This window comes from Hyperolius riggenbachi, chromosome 7, assembly GCF_040937935.1.
Source record: "Hyperolius riggenbachi isolate aHypRig1 chromosome 7, aHypRig1.pri, whole genome shotgun sequence".
Classification (NCBI taxonomy): domain Eukaryota; kingdom Metazoa; phylum Chordata; class Amphibia; order Anura; family Hyperoliidae; genus Hyperolius; species Hyperolius riggenbachi.
The window spans coordinates 64772513-64794240 of record NC_090652.1 but is presented as its reverse complement, the minus strand read 5'-3'; the positions used below and the strand labels follow the sequence as shown (position 1 = coordinate 64794240).

At 45.6% G+C, this 21728-nt stretch overlaps 1 protein-coding gene across 1 annotated transcript in view; it reads left to right on the top strand.

Moving 5' to 3' along the window:
* LOC137525543 (serine/threonine-protein kinase mos-like) overlaps positions 1-21728 on the top strand; it is a 76443-nt gene that overhangs the window by 35326 nt on the left and 19389 nt on the right. Inside the window, exon 4 of the mRNA XM_068246673.1 lies at positions 14277-14409. Coding sequence (XP_068102774.1) covers positions 14277-14409 — 133 coding nt within the window. The remainder of the gene's footprint in view (positions 1-14276; positions 14410-21728) is intronic.

Here is a 21728-nt window from a genome sequence, read left to right as displayed (position 1 = left end):
GATGTTTCACGGGGTCTAACACCTGGAGGGGGGCATGGCGGAGTGGGATACACGCCAAAAGTCCCCAGGAGAAATCTGGATTTGACGCAAAGCAGCGTTTTAAGGGCAGAAATCACATTGAATGCTAAATGACAGGCCTAAAGTGCTTTAAAACATCTTGCATGTGTATACATCAATCAGGTAGTGTAATTAAGGTACTGCTTCACACTGACACACCAAACTCACCGTGTAACGCACCGCAAACAGCTGTTTGTGTAGTGACGGCCGTGCTGGACTGGTGCGCACCATGGCGAGAGTGCAGGTTTTGGTGGCTTTACAGCCCATATGGTCGCCTGGCTGATGTAGCCGAATGACAGAACAGTGACTGTCCAGCTGATCAAATTTGGTCTGACCACAATGAAGCAACGACCTTATTATCTTTTGTGTGCCCCCCGAGACACTCATCTATGCGCCGGTCATTGCTTCATTGTGATACGCAAGCCCCTTCACCACGGCAAGGTAATGATCACGAAGGGGAATGGGTGCTTGTACATGCCTTTTCTTTTGTTGTTGCAGCTGCCCGCAGTGCAGCCAGAAAAATTAGGCAGTCATGTACACGCACCATAAAAATTATTACAGCGGCCGCTGCTAGCAGCGGCCTAAAAAATTCAGCAATCCGCCTGGAGTCCCGGACCCTGTTGGTGGTGGCGGAGAAGGTAGTCAAGCGGCCTGCAGGCAGACATGCTGTGTGGAGGGACTGGGAGCGACTTAGTCTTCTTGGGGCAGCCCAGGCAGCCAGTCACACGGCGTGCAGGCAGAGATGCTGTGTGTGCGGGGACTGACTTAGTCTTGGGGCGGGCAGCAGCCCTCCGGGATCCATGCCTCATTCATTTTGATAAAGGAGAGGTACTTAACACTTTTGTGACTTAGGCGACTTCTCTTCTCTGTGACAATGCCTCCAGCTGCGCTGAAGGTCCTCTCTGACAGGACGCTTGCGGCAGGGCAGGAGAGAAGTTGGATGGCAAATTGGGACAGCTCTGGCCACAGGTCAAGCCTGCGCACCCTATAGTTCAAGGGTTCCTCATCGCTGTTCACAGCAGTGTCTACATCCACACTTAAGGCCAGGTAGTCGGCTACCTGCCGTTCCAGGCGTTGGTGGAGGGTGGATCCGGAAGGGCTACGGCGAGGCGTTGGACTAAAGAACGTCCGCATGTCCGACATCACCATGAGATCGCTGGAGCGTCCTGTCTTTGACTGCGTGGACACGGGAGGAGGATTAGTGGCAGTGGTACCTTGCTGGCGTTGTGCTGTCACATCACCCTTAAAGGCATTGTAAAGCATAGTTGACAGCTGGTTCTGCATGTGCTGCATCCTTTCCACCTTCCGGTGAGTTGGTAACAGGTCCGCCACTTTGTGCCTGTACCGAGGGTCTAGTAGTGTGGCCACCCAGTACAGCTCATTCCCCTTGAGGTTTTTTATACGGGGGTCCCTCAACAGGCAGGACAGCATAAAAGACGACATCTGCACAAAGTCGGATCCAGTACCCTCCATCTCCTCTTGCTCTTCCTCAGTGACGTCAGGTAAGTCAACCTCCTCCCCCCAGCCGCGAACAATACCACGGGAAGGTTGAGCAGCACAAGCCCCCTGCGACGCCTGCTGCGGTTGTTCTCCTGCCGCTGTCCCCTCCTCCTCCTCCTCCCCCAAAGAAACACCTTGCTCATCATCCTCTGAGTCTGACTCATCTTCTGCACACGACTTCTCTTCTTCCTCCTCCTCCCCCCTCTGTGCTGCCGCAGGTGTTGAGGAAACAGCTGGGTCTGATGAAAATTGGTCCCATGCCTGTTCCTGCCATAGCGGTTCCTGGTCACGCTCATTCACAGCTTCATCCGCCACTCTACGCACAGCACGCTCCAAGAAGTAAGCGTAAGGGAATTAAGTCGCTGATGGTTCCCTCACTGCGGCTCACCAGGTTGGTCACCTCCTCAAACGGCCGCATGAGCCTGCATGCATTTTTCATCAGTGTCCAGTTGTCGGGCCAGAACATCCCCATCTTCCCAGACTGTTTCGTTCTACTGTAGTTGTAGAGGTACTGGGTGACGGCTTTCTTCTGTTCTAGCAGGCGGGAGAACATGAGCAGGGTCGAGTTCCATCGAGTCGGGCTATCGCAAATGAGGCGTCTCACCGGCATGTTGTTTTTGCGCTGAATTTCCGCAAAGCGTGCCATGGCTGTGTAAGACCGCCTCAAATGCCCACAGAACTTCCTGGCCGGCTTCAGGACATCCGCTAAGCCAGGGTACTTTGCCACAAATCTTTGAACCACTAGATTCATGACATGTGCCATGCAGGGTATGTGTGTCAGCTTCCCCATATGCAAAGCGGCAAGCAGATTGCTGCCGTTGTCGCACACCACGTTGCCTATCTCCAGGTGGTGCGGGGTCAGCCACTCATCAACCTGTTTCTTAAGAGCAGCCAGGAGAGCTGCTCCAGTGTGACTCTCCGCTTTGAGACAAGACATGTCTAACACTGCGTGACACCGTCGTACCTGGCATGCAGCATAGGCCCTGCGGAGCTGGGGCTGTGTAGCTGGAGAGGAGAACTGCCACTCAGCCAAGGAGGAGGAGGACAGCGAAGAGCATGTAGCAGGAGGAGAGGAGGTGGCAGGAGGCCTGCCTGCAAGCCGTGGAGGTGTCACAATTTGGTCCGCTGCGCCCTGCTTGCCATCGTTCACCACCAGGTTCACCCAATGGGCTGTGTACGTAATGTAGCGGCCCTGCCCATGCTTGGCAGACCAGGCATCCGTGGTCAGGTGTACCCTTGCCCCAACGCTCTTCGCAAGAGATGACACCACTTGCCTCTCAACTTCACGGTGCAGTTGGGGTATGGCCTTTCTCGAAAAATAAGTGCGGCCTGGCATCTTCCACTGCGGTGTTCCGATGGCCACAAATTTACGGAAGGCCTCAGAGTCCACCAGTCGGTATGGTAACAGCTGGCGAGCTAACAGTTCCGCCACGCCAGCTGTCAGATGCCGGGCAAGGGGGTGACTGGCCGAAATTGGCTTCTTCCGCTCAAACATTTCCTTCACGGACACCTGACTGCTGCTGTGGGCAGAGGAGCAGGAACCGCTCAAGGGCAGAGGCGGAGTGGAGGAGGGTGCCTGTGAAGGTGGAAGGGAGAAAGCGGCAGAAGCAGATGATGCACCTGAAGGAGGAAGAGGAGAAGGAGGGTGACTTTTCTTTTGTGTGCTGCTGCTGCTTTTGCTCAGGTGGCCATCCCATTGCTGTTTGTGCCTTTTCTCCAGGTGCCTTCGTAAGGCACTTGTCCCTACGTGAGTGTTGGCCTTTCCACGGCTCAATTTTTGTTGGCAGAGCGAACAGATGGCTTTGCTCCGATCTGAGGCACACACATTAAAAAATTTCCACACCGCTGAGCCACCCTGGGATGTGGGCACTATGAGGACCTCAGCAGCTGATGCTGAAGGGCAAGTTGGCTGGCTGTACATAGGTGGCGATACATGGTGCCGGGCTCTGCCACCAGCTGTTTCTGACGAAGAGCTGCCCCAGCTTCTTTCAGCAACTTCTATCCTCCTACTACTCTCTGACTCCCCCTCTGAACTGTCCCCCTCTTCATCTCCTCTATTGGGAACATACAGAGGATCCCTATCATCGTCATCATCGTAATCATCCTGCCCAGCTTCGCTTGACTCAGAAAAATTCAAACATGCACCATCAGTAGGTCCTTCATCCTCCTTACACGTTACATCCATAGTGTTGCCGCGTAACGCAGACATATGAGCTGGTGAAAATTCATCTGGCTGTAACAACAATGGCTGTGCATCAGTGATTTCACCAGTAAATAATTCTTGCGAAGTGTCAAATGCAGCGGAAGTGGTGCTAGTAGTAGCGCTGGTGGCTGAGCAAGATGAGGTGTTCTGTGTCGCTAAATACTCAACAACGTCCTGACAATCTTGGGACGTGATGGGACGTGCCTTCTTCCGAGCACTGTACTGTGGGCCAGGTCCACACGAAATTACATTTACACGACCTCGCGCAGACCTGCCGGGTGGCCTTCCTCTGGCTCTGGCACTATCCCTCCTCTACCTGTTTTTTCCATATCGGGTATGCACGGAGTGGTATATCACACTGCGTGCACTCACGTAGGTAGGTGGGTTCACTTAACTGCACAGGTATGCGCACTGATGCGGTGGGTTCACTGAACAGAACAGGTATGCAGTGGCAGGTTCAATGAACAGTACAGGTATACAGTGGCGGGTTCACTGAACACAACAGGTATGCAGTGGCGGGTTCACTGAACAGGTATACAGTGGCGGGTTCACTGAACAGAACAGGTATACAGTGGCGGGTTCACAGAACAGGTATGCAGTGGCAGGTTCACTGAACACAGCAGGTATGCAGTGGCGGGTTCACTAAACAGGTATACAGTGGCGGGTCCACTGAACAGAACAGGTATGCAGTGGCAGGTTCACTGAACAGAACAGGTATGCAGTGGTGGGTTCACTGAACAGGTATGCAGTGGTGGGTTCACAGAACAGGTATGCAGTGGCGGGTTCACTGAACAGAACAGGTATACAGTGGCAGGTTCACTGAACACAACAGGTATGCAGTGGCGGGTCCACTGAACAGAACAGGTATGCAGTGGCGGGTTCACTGAACACAACAGGTATGCAGTGGTGGGTTCACTGAACAGGTATGCAGTGGTGGGTTCACAGAACAGGTATGCAGTGGCGGGTTCACTGAACAGTACAGGTATACTGTGGCAGGTTCACTGAACACAACAGGTATGCAGTGGCGGGTTCACTAAACAGGTATACAGTGGCGGGTCCACTGAACAGAACAGGTATGCAGTGGCGGGTTCACTGAACAGTACAGGTATACAGTGGCGGGTTCACTGAACACAACAGGTATGCAGTGGCGGGTTCACTGAACAGGTATGCAGTGGCGGGTTCACTAAACAGGTATACAGTGGCGGGTCCACTGAACAGAACAGGTATGCAGTGGTGGGTTCACAGAACAGGTATGCAGTGGTGGGTTCACAGCACAGGTATGCAGTGGTGGGTTCACTGAACAGGTATGCAGTGGTGGGTTCACAGCACAGGTATGCAGTGGTGGGTTCACTGAACAGGTATGCAGTGGTGGGTTCACAGCACAGGTATGCAGTGGTGGGTTCACAGAACAGGTATGCAGTGGTGGGTTCACAGCACAGGTATGCAGTGGTGGGTTCACAGCACAGGTATGCAGTGGTGGGTTCACAGAACAGGTATGCATCCAGACAGGAACAAGTTAAGCCTAACTAATCTTTCCCTGAGAGACAGTCTGCAGCAGCTCGCCCTACTCTCACTAACGCAGGCAGCACACGAGTGACCGTAATGGCCGCCGCTGCCTGCCTTATAAGGGGGGGTGGGGCTCCAGGGGCTAGTGTAGCCTAATTGGATACACTGGGCCTGCTGACTGTGATGTAGAGGGTCAAAGTTGACCCTCAAGGTGCATTATGGGGCGAACCGAACTTCCGCAAAGGTTCGCCAGCGGGACGCGAACCACCGAAGTTCGCGTGGAACCGTTCGCCGGCGAACCGTTCGGCCCATCTCTACTTCTGACTGTAACAGATTCCTCTTGTTCCATGACCTGAGAAAAAAGTTCTGAAACACTCTTAGATTCCAATGTGCCCACTTCACCATTGGAATCACTGAAGAGAACCTCCCCAGAAGACTTAGGCACTGTTTTGCTAGAATGGTGCGCTGCGACAATACTGCCTTCACCTTTTGCTGAATCATAATGATCTTCTGTATGGGCAAGCACACTCTGTTATCTTTCGTGATGAACCTGGCACCCAAGAATATCATGTCCTACGAAGGGGTCAGCTGGCTCTTTTGAAAGTTCACCAACCATCCCAATCTCTGCAACTCCTCTAGAAGCAGCTGTTGATGTTGCAGCAACACTGCAAGATTTTGATTGACAAGTAGGATGTTGTCTAGGCAGTGGAAAACTCTTAGACCTTTCTGCCTCAAAGATGCTATTACAGGAAGAAGTATCTTCGAAAAGGTTCTGGAAGCTGTCGAGATGTAGCCAGCTACAAAAAGAAAACTTTTTTTTTTTTTTATGTATATTAGCCAGGCCAGCGCTGCTGCTAAGAGCAGTGCTGGCGTTAGACTGCTAGCAAAAAGAGTGAGTGGCCAGTAGTTAATATGGCCACTCTGCTCTCTAGAGAGGGCGGTGCTGCACGTGTGAGATATGCACGCCCCTCTCAACGGACAGTGAGCCACACAGCTTTTCTAGAAATGTCTCCAGTGTGCAGGTGGGGGAGTGGTTATATTTAAACCAGTAATTACTGGTTTCCTGTCAGAGAGTCTGGGGACAGCGGAGAGGAAGGATGGGGCAGAAATTTTTGCCTGGAGGCGATCGTGATATACTTTGGGGGACATGGAGAGCTGACAGGACCAAGTAGAGGCAAGAAGGGCAATATAACAGAGAGACACAGATGAGAGGTGTGAGAGAGGCTGTGAAAATAAGTGACTTTGTTGCCGGGGAAACCAGAGAGCATTCAGTCAGAGCTTTTACAGACTGAGTAATCCAGTGAGTGACATGATAAAAGATAGCTCAGATACACCTTTAAAAGGAGAAATCAAAGCACCCAAAGAGAAAAAGAGAAACATTGAAGTCAGTATATGGAAAAGAAGCAAACAAGAAAAAGTGTGACGATGAAATAACATAACGTAAGCGAAACTACAGTCAGCAAATGTGTTATTTAAAGAATAGTGTCCAGATAACACTAAAACTGTTTGAAAGCTGCTGAACAAAATTCCTGTCAAAACTGAGATGTGGAGCCGCTGTGATGCATTCTGCCCTATGATTGGTGTTTGTTTTCTACTGCCTAAGATGTAAAGTGAAATATAAACATATCTATGCAGCAGAATATCACTATATCTGCTAACCAAAACTTTAATACTGAAAATTATACCATTAATTTTTAGACTATTGTCAGCTGTGTATACCTCCAGCAAGTAAAGTCAGCTGTGTTACTCCTAACAAGTGTCCCTTTCTTATGTCCCCTGTGCCTCAAAGATACATATACTGTAGCACCTAGCAGATATGTGTGTATTCTCTTGTAGTGGTTCTGGACTGATTAAATAGAAAAGTTAAGAAGATAATTACCTCAGTTGTTAGTTCTTTGTTGCTGAAAAAGAAGAAGCATAGAAGATATTTATAAATACATTCTTATCGGTTCAAAATAAGATAATTGAAAAATTACCTTTAACTTTACTGACGATATTCAAGCAGAAAGACTATAAAGAAAAGAGAATACTGTTATCCTGGATGTACATCTTTGTTTTCTGCAAAATATAACACATCTACATAAGAGCTAAAGAACTTTCCTTCTGAGTGTTAATAAGAAAGAGAGAGAGTTTTATATCCTGGAGTGAAAGAAAAAGTTATTAGCAACCAGTCTACGGCTTCTAAGGATTTCCTGTGGATTACAAATTAGCATGATTTTATTAGGCCAAGGAGTACTTCGGACACTGGATACCTGCATATTATCTTTGTCCTGGAACATTTAGGAAGCAACACACTCTTAGGAAGTCTTACAAAATAGGTTTTTATTTACTCTATTCTCACTGAGCATTCTTGTTGAGACTCTGACAAGGGACAGAAAACTGTTAGTCAATTAATACTCAGTGGAGGTAACTTTTTAGAAAATTTGAATAAGCTCTTTTGGTCTCATGCAAAGAAGTGAAGACTGTCTAGGAAAGACTCAGCTCAGTTTGGAAACAATTAGAAAAATTGCATTTGGTAAACACTAAATATCCTTAAATGAAATTGCGATAGATGTTGAAAGTGCTAACAAAGGGTTCTTTTGCAGAACAAGTATTACTCAATGTTGTCGAAGAAAAGAAGAGAGCAGATATTGATATTTATTAAAGAGAAAGAGTAATGGCATATTGTTATATTATAGGCAAGTAATTGGTGCATTTATAGATAGTTGCAGTCAAAACAACCCAAAGTGAAGAAGTTCATTTTGGTTAGACAATTGTATATTTTATGGACATTGGTTGAACACTGTTTCCTTTAGTTAATAAATTGTTAACATTTTTCTTTAAAATAAGGAAGTAGCTTTCCGTTATTACAAATATCACACAGAAATAGTATTAATCTTGTAGTAATCAAGAAATTGGTTACAGAGAGACCAAATGGCAGACTTTGGAATTACCAATGCTTGTTGTTGATTGAGAACCTTAGGTATTTCTGAAAGCTGCGTCTGATTGGTATGTGTAGGTATGCATCCGAGAGATCGATTGTTGACATCCAATCTCCTATCTTCACCATCTTTATTATGGTTTGCAAAGACTCCATCCTGAAATGTCGGATTTTTATATGCTTGTTTAGGAATTTTAGGTCTAAGACCGGCCTCCAACCCCCTGACGTCTTTGGCACTAAGAATAAGGGAGAATATATTCCCCTGGACCTGTCTTTGCGGGAAACCGGCAGTACTGCCTCCACTTGCACTAGGGAGTCGACATACTCTTCCAAAACCAGACGCTTCTGCATATTCTTTGGTACTCTTGTTTGCACATATCTTGCTAGTGGAGGAGTCCTCTTGAATCTCCATGAATGTCCCTTTTCCAGGGTTCTTCGAACCCAGGGATCGTCTATTGATTCCACCCAGTTCTTCCAAAAGTAGCGCAATCTTGCTCCTACAGGGGGTGACTGGGTGGACGTACCTTCAGACTTTGTCCTGAACTGAGGGTAGACTTTGGTTTTCCTGATTTGAGAAATGACTGTGAACCCTTCCAGTTCTTGTTAAACTGTCTCCCTGGCCTATATGATTTTGCTTGCTAAAACCTTGTCGAAGCTTGCTTCCTAGATGTTTTCTGACGAAAAGGACGAGTTTTTCTATCCTGGGGTAACAATCCTGATTTTCCTCCCGTAACTTTTGATATTGCGTCATCCATCTCTGGGCCAAAGAGATGCTTCCCATCAAAAGGGACCTTGCACCAATTGTTCCTAGATGACTGGTCTGCCGACCACGATTTTAGCCAAAGAGCTCTTCTTGCCGTTACGTTATGAAGCATTGCTCTAGCTGATGACCTAATGGTGTCTATGGCCGGCTCTCCCATAAAGTCACTGGTTAATTTTAACTCATCCAAGGCCTTTATTATATCTTGTCTATCTGCATCAGAATTTAGAGCTAATTCAATATTCTCTATCCACACTTTAGCAGCTTTTGCCAGAGAGGTTAAGGCTATCGCCGGCCTGTACGCTGCCCCGGCTGCCAGAAACACCTTCTTGATATCAGTATCCACCTTTCTGTCAAGAGGGTTGCTGAAAGATACAGCATCGTCCATGGGAAGAGTCACATGACGTGCTAGCCTCATGATGGATGCATCCACCACTGGTGCAGATTCCATAACTTTCGCATCTTCATCACTTAATGGGTATAATTTTGCAAAGCGATTTGAAAGTGATGGCTTTTGATCCACTTTACTCCACTCTTTCGTAAAGATTTATTTAATTACCTTCATAAAGGGAAAGTTGTTTGGCTGCCTATCCAAGTGATGATAGTATTTGTCAGGTTCCTGTAACGTTGTTTTGTCTTCCTCCCAACCTATCGCCGATTTTATTTCAGACACAAAAGCTGGGATCAAAGTGCAAAGTCGAACCCCATTGGTGATGGCATTGCCGAGGTTGAAGCTTCCTCGGACTGAGCCTGCTGCGCTACAGAAGTTGCTTGAGCAGCAGATAATTTATTAAATGATTCCTGTACTGCTTGCTGGATGAAAGACATTATCTGTTGATTGTCAGAATCCTTTTCTCTTCCTAATTCCATAAAACAGGATTCACAAACCATTTTATCCAGCATGGCCGGTTGACCACATGACCAACAACCTGATTTTTCAGGCTGAACATATCTAGTAGCTTGGTTTTGCTCCACTGGAGACCTATGGCTTTGATAAGGGCTAGGAGAACAAAAAAGAAAAAAGAGAACATTGCTCGTGTCTAAGTTTTTAGTTACTTGTATGTTTATTTGTCTTTATATAAAATTCCGTTTGTTTCAATTAAAAATAGAATCATAAAAAATCATGCACTGTTTTTTTTAAAAGTTCCTCAAGAAGTATCTTGTCTGCAGACTCTTACACGTATCTTACACTTCTTAGAAATGGAGTTTAGACAATAAGCCCCTTTCATATCCACATGCATACTCCCATGCATACTATGGAGCCACCTGAATCTCTATAAAAAATTATTCCCCATATAAAAATCTCAAAAAGAATCAGTGCAGATGAGTATACTAGGCAAGTCTTTTTGTATATATACTTCACTACCCTCCGTTTTTTAGGGAGGTTTTCCCCCTCAGTGAGGAGCACATGCAATCACTTACGCGTCTTGCCGCTTTACTGATGTTTCATGCGGGCTCCGGTCGGTAGCCTCGCAAGCAGAAATCTTTTCCAGCTCCCTCTTGCCGCCTCCTCCGGTATAGCGTCCGTCTGTAATCCTCTTGCGGCTCCGTTCGTTCCGGCTGTGCAGCTTCCGGGTGGTTTGCCAGCTGGGAGTGACGTCACTTCCCTTCCGGGCTCCTGCATCCCACTCTGCGTTCCAATGCGGCCGCTGCTCTCAGAGCTTGTGTAGGCAAGCCGTATATTGCGCACTATGCATACTTTGTTGCAAACAGTGGAGACAGCTTGATTAATTTATCAAAGAGCCCTTCTTACATCGACATGTTTCAAAAGTTGGCGACTATCTTCATAGCTATCCGGATTTGGGCCCAGGTATCCGATATCCGAATCTGGTCAGATAGCTGAAAAAAGGTTGGATATCTGGGTTACCTGGATATCCGGAATCTGGATGAGCAGCACTGTTCAGGACACAACAGCAAGAAACTCAGTGGGGACACAGAACAGAGGCCAGCATAATGCTTTCCCTATCTGCAGAAATGCTCTCTCCCTACACTCCTTCACAGCAGCCACAGACAGAGGGTAAAATTGCTGCCATGCTAGCGTTTTTATGGAGGGTTGTGGTCCAGGAGGGAGTGCTAGCTGATTGGCTGCCATGTGCCTGCTGACTGGAGTGAGGGGTCAAAGTTTGGCTCCATGATGATGTATAGGGAGCAGGTCAGTATGCCATGTGTTTGCCTGCCGACACAAACATGCGTTCTTCGCCAGAAACTATCCGCCTGTAAACAGTTTGGGCCATCACTAGTGAAGGGAAGGTTTTCTGCCCCTCTCCTGCAAAGTTCCTCCATGTCAGGGACAACAAGAGGAAAGTGTATGCATCAAACCAAGTGGAACCTGATATATCTGGCTTTGCAAACTTGGCATAATTGGCTTAATCAAGAGGCATTGCTCATGTAAATTTGCATTTGCTTTCACATGCCAGAATATGCAGGGTCTTTTAACTAATTATACCCAGGGATGAGCAGAAACTACGCCAGTGCGAATTTACGCATCGTAGTTCGCATCTACGCATCGTAGTTCGTAGGCGAAGTTTCAAAACTATGGTTACGATTTTACGCATAGCGAAGTATCTTTACACGTAGTTTACGCCTCCTATGCGTAGTTCACATGTGTATTGCGAAGTAAACTACAAATGTGTTATACGCGTTATTCCAGGTACAAAAATTACACATTGGAAAGGGGAATGTACGCATAGAAGAATTCCTGGTATAGGCATTTGCAGAGGAATTCATGCGTACATTTTTCTGCATAAATGGCATAAGTGTCCGCATACACTATGCTTCGCACTACGCGTAATTGCGTATTTTAACACGTAGTCTACGAAATGCATATGAAGCGAATATTTGATTTCGAAGCCGTAGTTTCGTAAAACTATGCGTAGTTCAAGCGTAGTGAAGTTGGCTGACTACGACCATCCGTGATTAGTCAGCACAGCATTTAGCACCCTACCAGGGGCACCGCAAGGAGGACCCCCATGCTTTCAAGAAACGAGGGGTAACATTAACAGAGCTCCAAGCCCTCACTGCTCAGAGACCCTGCAGCTGCACCCCAGGGGAGGCTAAGAAGCGCAGGCAGCCCCCCAAGCATGGCCAGTCTCAGGGGGAGCCGTCCACACCCTTCTACCAAAGGATAGGTTTACCTACCTTTTAACGCATTGCGTGACGTCCATGTATGCAATACTAAGGCTGCCAAATGAGCACAACCTGCGAGCAAACAAATGAAAAGGGGAGCGGAGCATGGGACACCCCAAGCTGGTTACAGCTCAGGGGTGGCTCCCGCGCACCGCACCCCAAGGGGGGGAGGGAAGGCGCATACAGCTTCCCCTTAGAGGGCCACCCACCTCCAAAGGATAGAAATGAACCGCATTCACAACAAGAGAAAAGTGTGTGCATCAAACCAAGTGGAACCTGATATATCATAAAAAGGTAAGTACCTATCCTTTGGGAGACGGGTGTGGACAGCTCCCCCTGGCACTGGCCATGCTTGGGGGGAGGGGCGTCTGCACTTCCCAGCCTCCCTCCCCGGGGTGCAGCTGCAGGGTCTCTGAGCAGTGAGAGGGCTTGGAGCTCTGTTAAAGCTGCCCCTCGTTTCATGGGAGCATGGGGGCCTCTTTGCGGCACCCCTGGTAAGGTGCTAAATGCTGAGCTGATTAATCCCCGCAGGGCATAGTTTTGCAGTGTAATTAGTTAAAAGACCCTGCACATCCTGGCATGCAAAAGCAAATACAAATTTTCATGAGCAATGCCTCTTTATTAAGCCAATTAGGCCAAGTTTGCAAAGCCAGATATATCAGGTTTCATTTGGTTTGATGCACACACTTTTCTCTTGTTGTGAATGCGGTTCACTTCTATCCTTTGGAGGTGGGTGGTGGGTGGCCCTCTCAGGGGAAGGTATCTGCGCCTGTCCTCACCCCCCTCCCTTGGGTGTGGTGCGTGGGAGCCACCCCTGAGCTGTTACCAGCTTGGGGTGGCCCATGCTTCACTCCCGTCTCTGTGTGATAGCACCCAGGTTGTGCTCATTTGGCAGCCTTTGAATGACATATGTGGACGCAATGTGTTAAAAGGTAGGTAGCTATCCCTTCGGAGAGTGGTGTGGATGGCTCCCTCTGGCACTGGCCATGCTTGGGGGGGGGTGCCTGTGCTTCTCATCCCTTGGGGTGCAGCTGCAGGGTCTCTGAGCAGTGAGAGGGCTTGGAGCTCTGTTCTGCTGCCCCCCATTTCATGGGAGCATGGGGAACCTCCTCTTGCGCCCTTGGTAAGGTGTTAAATGCTGCACTGACTAATCCCCGCAGGGCATAGTTTTGCAGTGTTTTTAGTTAAAAAACCCTGCATATTCTGGCAAGCAAAAGCAAATTCAAATTTGCATGAACAATGTCTCTTGATTAAGCCAATTAGGCCAAGTTTGCAGGTTTGATGCACACACTTTCCTCTTGTTGTGAATGTCATGGGCAATGCAGGTTGATAATGCCCATATTAGGTAACTTGGATATACAAGCCTGCATGGGGGACAAGAGGTTGGAACATGATATGGAGTGGGGGAGGTCTGTGTCGCCTCTTGACAAGCCTCCTCATCCCTTACAAAGCCCTATTTATATCATGAACCAGGGGAACATCCTTACTTCTATGTTATAGAGGTGGGGGTAACTACCCCCATACATGAAGGTAGGATGGGTAATGGAGAAGGTATCTGGGAACCTCCTTTAATAAGGTGATCCCCATATTTTTTTTTACTGTATTCTTTAGTTGTTTATGTCACTTATTTTTTCTTTTATTTATCCTGTCTTCTTTCTTTTCCTTTTTTCTTGAACCTACTGACTCACCACTTCTCGCTGGGATACCACCATCCTAAAAAACAGGGAGCGCCAACAAAGCATCTTTAAATCTGCCACTAGAGCCCCTGTCATGAACTGTACCTGCTGGTATCCTGGCAGCGTTTATGGACTTTTGTTTGGACTTCCACTGTCCATCAGCGGATGTTACCCTTTCAAGTTGTGAAATATACAGTTCTTCAGCCCACCTGCAGGTGGAACACTCTGGACATTTGCAAATAGTCACATAAGCTTCAGACAGCCTCTGCCATTAGTAAACTGCCAGATCATTTTGCCTGAAACCTATGTGTGTCTGGTCACCCGTTCCTGCATGCCGTACCTTGTTATTTGATTCCCTGGTATCGACCGTCTGCCTGTTCTGACTACTCTTGACCTGGAACACGTGGTTTTATTTGTGAAAGCTGTGCTATAATTCAAGTATTTCTAAATACTGTAAAGTTCTTTGCCAAAATTTGAAACTAAAAACACACACAGATGCAAAAAGTGTAAAAAAAATGTCTTATTTAGGGAATTACATCATCCCAACATAGTGAAGCTCATGGCAGCCACAAGAACAGACAGGCATATTCTGCTGGCAAATGAGTACATTCATGGAGATAATTTGGAAAAAATACTTTACGGACCTACCTCTAAAGTGCAGGTAAGCCATAATCAGCAATACATTGTTATTTGTATGTAAGTTGCGATGGGAACATTTAAAAACATTATACCAACTCAAGTTAATGAATTGGATCTTGGGTGCATGTAGATATATAAAAGTAATCTTTATTAGCATTTTTGTATATATATCTACATTTTATATATCTACATGCACCCAAGATCCAATTTGACTTGTGTTGATATTTTGTAATTTGTTGGCATGGTGTTTGTCGACTATTCATGAGGGAAGTTTCTGATTGATAAGTAACAAGGTGTTGAGTCCATTCGGTTGCTGTCTCCTAATTTAAAGATGTGATTTATATATTTAGAAACATTAATTAATGAAATCAATAAATAACTATGCAATATTGCAAGAAAAGAGCATTTGGAAGCGTGTTTTTAAGCAATGAGATTGAAAATAATTCACTCCTGGAATCTGGATGCCACAATGGACCTGATCCAATTCCCCTTTTCTCCTAAGTTTTCTCTCAGGAGATAATTTTTCATCTTCTGTTTAAAATAACTTTCAGCACTTTGCAGTTGAAAAAGTAGCAAAAAGTATGTGAATATTACTATCAAAATTATTTGGCATATTTTCTTGCTTGCTAGTGGCACTTTATTTATAATGTGAAAACATCACCTAGGAGAAAAAGCAAATTGAATCTGGCCCAATGTATTTAGGGTGATTATTTTAAAGAATGAATGATGCCAACTAAATTAGCAGCTAAATAAAATCCAATACTTTAGTCACTGCCATGATTGGTTAAATTGCCATGTAATTTGTGGTAAGCTAGCTATGAATGCATGAGACCATTACCACATTTAGACACAATCCTCATGACACATTAACCTCCTGGATTAGGAATCGATTCCAGTGAAATAAGATATACAGTGATGTGAAAAACGATTTGCCCCCTTCCTGATTTCTCATTCTTTTGCATGTTTGTCACACTTAAATGTTTCTGCTCATCAAAAACCTTTAACTATTAGTCAAAGATAACATAATTGAACACAAAATGCAGTTTTAAATGATGGTTTTTATTATTTAGTGAGAAAAAAAACTCCAAACCTACATGGCCCTGTGTGGAAAAGAAATTGCCCCCTGGACCTAATAACTGGTTGGGCCACCCTTAGCAGCAATAACTGCAATCGAGCGTTTGCGATAACTTGCAACAGGTCTTTTACAGTGCTCTGGAGGAATTTTGGCCCTCTCATCTTTGCAGAATGGTTGTAATTCAACTTTATTTGAGGGTTTTCTAGCATGAACCACCTTTTTAAGGTCATGCCACAACATCTCAATAGGATTCAGGTAAGGACTTTGACTAGACCACTCCAAAGTCGTCATTTTGTTTTTCTTCAGCCATTCAGAGGTGGATTTGCTGGTGTGTTTTGGGTCATTGTCCTCCTGCAGCACCCAAGATTGCTTCAGCTTGAGTTGACAAACAGATGGCCGGACATTCTCCTTCAGGAATTTTTGGTAGACAGTAGAATTCATGGTTCCATCTATCACAGCAAGCCTTCCAGGTCCTGAAGCAGCAAAACAACCCCAGACTATCACACTACCACCACCATATTTTACTGTTGGTATGATGTTCTTTTGCTGAAATGCTGTGTTACTTCTACGCCAGATGTAACGGGACACTCACCTTCCAAAAAGTTAAACTTTGGTCTTGTCGGTCCACAAGGTATTTTCCCAAAAGTCTTGGCAATCATTGAGATGTTTTTTAGCAAAATTGAGATGAGCCTTAATGTTCTTTTTGCTTAAAAGTGGTTTGTGCCTTGGATATCTGCAATGCAGGCCGTTTTTGCCCAGTCTCTTTCTTATGGTGGAGTCGTGAACACTGACCTTAATTGAGGCAAGTGAGGCCTGCAGTTCTTTAGATGTAGTCCTGGGGTCTTTTGTGGCCTCTTGGATGAATTTTCTCTGCGCTCTTGGGGTAATTTTGGTCGGCCGACCACTCCTGGGAAGGTTCATCACTGTTCCATGTTTTTGCCATTTGTGGATAATGGCTCTCACTGTGGTTCGCTGGAGTCCCAAAGCTTTAGAAATGGCTTTATAACCTTCAGCAGACTGAAAGATCTCAATTACTTTTGTTCTCATTTGTTCCTGAATTTCTTTGGATCTTGGCATAGTGTCTAGCTTTTGAGGTGCTTTTGGTCTACTTCTCTGTGTCAGATAGCTCCTATTTAAGTGATTTCTTGATTGAAACAGGTGTGGCAGTAATCAGGCCTGGGGGTGACTACAGAAATTGAACTCAGGTCTGATAAACCACAGTTAAGTTATTTTTTAACAAGGTGGGCAATTACTTTTTCACACAGGGCCATGTAGATTTGGAGTTTATTTCTCACTAAATAATAAAAACCATCATTTAAAACTGCATTTTGTGTTCAATTATGTTATATTTGACTAATAGTTAACGGTTTTTGATGAGCAGAAACATTTTAGTGTGACAAACATGCAAAAGAATAAGAAATCAGGAAGGGGGCAAATAGTTTTTCACATCACTGTAATTATATAATATATCATTTACTGTAAATAATGTACGATTGTAGGCAAGTTGCTCGATTCTCACCTAGTTCTTTTTAAGGACACTGGGCCTGAATGAGCCCCAAAACTCAGATTTGGGGAGGTCCTAAAACTGCACAATTTCAATAAGTGAATTATTGAAATTTTCTGGCATGTATTATGCCCTCTGGCAGACCAAGCACAACTGCACCAAAAGGAACAGGGTAGCCCCCCCCCCCCCCCCCCCCCCCCAGTAAAATAAATGGTACAATGTAAAGTTGGAGTCCTCCTCATCCACAAGATCAGGACAAAACTGAATTATTGTTCCAGACCCATATGTACATTGACACCTCCAATATGTAAATGTACTCTCACTGCCTTTTTAAGAAACAATCAAAAATTGGGGGGCGTGTCCGCCGCGTGTACATGCCGGACGCTTAGAGCAGGAGCTCCGCACAGCCACCCTCTATAAATCGGCACCAAAGCAAGCCAGAGAGGCCTTCTTGTCTCTTTTCGGAAAGACCACATGGTGGAATCCCCGATGGACCTAGAGGCATCGCTCAAGCGCAAAAAGGGGCCTCCGAAAATGCAAAAACTGCCAGAGATCTTCGCGGGCATACATGCCCGCTCCACAAGCAAAGATGGCGACGGTGGGGAGGCGGACACCACAGCGGCGCTCCGAGAACCTGCAGCAACAAAGCCCTGGCCAGAAACATCTCTTACCGGCGGCATCACGGGTGACTCGTCACCAGAAACAGCTTCTCCCACCAGCAGAAGCCCGGTGAAGTCCAGACCCAGACTCTCGGCTCCACAAGAGGTAAGCCAGGCAGCCATCTTAGATGTCCCTCCCCCAGATCAGCTCACCGTTCTGGAACAATTCCCGGCCTCAGAGCAAGGAGTAACACAGGCATATCTAAAAGACCTCCTGCTGTCACTTAAATCCTCAATTGCTTCTGACTTCTTACAAGTCACTAACCACCTACAACAATCGATCAGCCATCTAGGGGACAGAGTGGCCACCGTAGAACACAGTGTAGCCCTCTTAACCAAAGAGCACAACAACACAGTAGAATGCTGGGAGCACAATCAGCAAGACATCAATTGGCTCAAAATGAAAGCTGCAGATTTAGAAGACAGAAATAGAAGGTCAAACCTTAAATTCAGAGGAGTGGATGAATCCATTCAGCAATCCCAGCTGAGAGATTACATTACAAATCTAGTGCACACCACGCTTCCTCAGCTCACAGATATCGAGAAGTCCATTGAGCGAGTGCACAGGCTACCGAAGCCACAACACCTCCCTGACAACGTCCCTCGCGATGTAATCTGCAACTTCCAATTTTATCACACAAAAGACAGCCTGCTCCAACATATCAAACAAAATGGGACCCTTCTGGAACCATACAAAGGAATAACCCTTTACTCAGACCTATCTCAAGCTACCTTGGCTAAACGGAGAGCCTTACTACCCATCACCAAAGCTCTGAGAGATAATAAAATCCTCTACCATTGGGGATTCCCAACAAAACTACTCATTCCAAAAGGCGGGAAAACTTTCATCATCCACACTCCTGGGGACGGATCAAAACTACTCTTATCATGGGGAATTAAAGTAATTGAAATTACCCCGAAACCTCAGCACACTCAACCCGCAGCTAAAGTCTCACAAGACTGGCACCTAATCTCATAGAGGGTGCAGCAAGCTCCTACACCCAACCCTGATGATTTCAATCAAGGTGACATTACCCACAAAATGGGTTCCCTGTCACTCTCTCCCCCTCCAGGGAGCTATGTTTTGCAGCTCATACATGGCAGGACTAATATCCGACCAAAACGTATCATCTATCATCCTCCAAATCTTCCTAGATGACACCTGGTACCCACCTAACAAGCAAGGATGGTCTTCACCCGTTTCCTACCCCTCCACCCCTTCGCACCTCTGGTTAAGGCTTAAAATCTATAACCCACTATTCACTCACTTAATCTTCCGCGTCACCATCAGCCCCAACAAAGAATATGGTTAACTTTACCTCTGTTAATGTCAAAGGTCTTAACTCCCCAGTAAAAAGACACTCCATGTGGAAAGAAACTATCAGATTAAAAACAGACATCCTCTTTTTACAAGAAACCGACTTTATAGAAGGAATATCACCTAAATGCACCCACCCCAACTATCCGCAGATAATCTGCAATAACTTTCATAAAAAAAAAGAGGCGTTCTTGTGGCATTTCACAAAGACCTTTCCGTCAAGATTAACTCCATTGAGAACGACAATCATGGCCGATTCCTCCTAATCTCCTGCACTATCAACCAAGCCCCTTGTACTCTCCTAAACATATATGCTCCCAACTCAGGCCAACACAAATTTTTGAAAAATCTCCTATCCAAAGTGATCAAAGACAACCCTCCAGGCTTAGTTATTGGTGGAGATCTAAATCTAATGGTTGACCCAAGCTTGGACTCTTCTAGAAACCACAACAAACATACCCCCAACTTATCTACCTTATTAGCCCAGTTAGACCTATTTAATCCCTGGAGAACCTCCCATGGCACGGAAAAAGACTACACCTTTTTCTCACAGGTCCACCACTCTTACTCAAGAATTGACATCTTCTTAGTAAACAGATGGTCACTCCTGAAAGTTACTAAGTCGGACATACACTCTATCACATGGTCAAACCATGCCTCCATCACCTTACAAATTGACTTTAACTACTCAAAGTCTCCCAGACCTCCGTGGAGAATTAATAACTCTTTGCTCAATTCTGAAGAAAACAAAATAGCTATACTCAAAGGCATCCAAGAGTATTTTGATCTAAACAATGGGACGGAAGATGGAGAGGCTACCACCTGGCTAGCCTTCAAGGCCTATGTCAGAGGCATCCTAATTAAATTAGGGGCCCAAAACAAAAAATCCAAAACTCTCAATTTAAACTCCTTACTAGATAAAATTAAAACTCTAGAGATATCCCACAAAGCTAATCCTACTCTAGCAGGGGAACGCGCCCTGTTTAACCTAAGACAAGAGTTGAGATCCTTACTAGCAGCAGAATATGACTTCAGACTTACCAGACTAAAAATGTCCTACTATCATCAAAGTAACAAAGCCAGCCCGATACTTGCCCGGCTGATCCAGTATAGACAAGCAAAAGGGAAAATAACGAAACTCATTCACCCATTCACAAAACAACAACTTTTTGATCCTCAAGCAATTGCAGACGCCTTCAGCGATTTTTACAAAGCTTTATATAACCTAAAAAACGACAAGGAAACCCCTCAGCCTTCTCTAGAAAAGATATCTAGTTTCTTAGCAGCCCTCAACCTTCCCTCAATTCCTGAAACCAAACTAAACGAACTTAACTCCCCCTTCACAGTTTCAGAAACCCTCAACGTCATATTAAAGGCAAAATCTAACAAAGCCCCAGGCCCCGATGGCTACTCAAATGAATTTTACAAAACCTATAGCACCCAACTAGCCCCTAAATTGAACTCCCTTTTCAATAATTTCTCCTCCACGGGGCATATCCCCCCTGAGTTCACCAAAGCCACTATTTCTGTAATTCCGAAACCTGGAAAGGACCCCTCAAGCCCCTCCAACTTCCGTCCGATCTCGTTACTAAACTGTGACCTAAAGTTTTACTCTAAATTACTAGCCAATAGGCTACTAAATATTTTATTGGAAATAATCTCGCTAGACCAGGTAGGATTTGTAAAGGGCCGGCAAGCGGCAGATGGAACTAGAAGAATCTTGAACTTACTGCACTCCTTGGAGGCTGGTCGAAGGCCTTCTCTGCTTCTGTCCTTGGACGCGGAGAAGGCCTTTGACAGAGTCCATTGGGGATTCCTGAGTTCAGTATTATCTAAATTTGGGGTAAATGGGAAGTTTCACCAAGCCATCATGGCCCTTTACAAATCCCCTTCAGCATGTGTGAATGTATCTGGGTTCCTATCTAAATCGTTTGATATATCTAACGGAACGAGGCAGGGGTGTCCCCTCTCACCCTTAATCTTCATCCTAGTAATGGAAACTCTAGCGGAAACCATCAGATCCAATCCAAGGATCACTGGCATCCCCTTACAACATTTATCATCCAAAATTTGTCTCTTTGCAGACGATGTACTCATCGTATACTATCCCATGGAGATTTAGATTTAGATTTAGAAATAGACCTAATAACATAAACAGCTAACCCTTAATACCATAATCACCCTCACCTGAAGTGTGACCCCTCTCCCCCCCCCCTTCCCATCCCCCGTTCCACTATTCTGCCAGACCACCCTAGGAGTTACAAGTCCTGGTCACTAACAATTAGTGCAGTCCAGGTCCTCTGTAACCTAAATACAAAGCTTCTACCGAATACCCTACTATCTAAATAAAGATTCTACATTTTGGATATTTATGACCACCTCTCTAGGTCGGATATCTAGAACTCCTACCCCACATTTATACCCACTAGGGGCTGCCATAGCCTCCTTGCTGCTGATCATTGTATAGGAAAACCTTTACCTCTCCCATAAGAGGAGACCTTTACACCACTGGTATACTATACAATGTTCCTAATCTTAGTAGGTCCTACTGTTCAGGACAACTGTTCATTTATCATTTTATTTTCTATAGGTTCAAATTCTTGTTATAAACATGTTAAGAAAACTGTTATAATACTGTATAAGCCTTCTATGCAAATATCCTTGTTTAGCTACTGAAAACCTGTTTACCCATGTGCAAAAATTTAATAAAAATTACTTACACAAAAGAAACAATCAAAAATTGTAGCTGTCAGCTCTCGAAATATTCAGTCAAGCAGTGATCAAA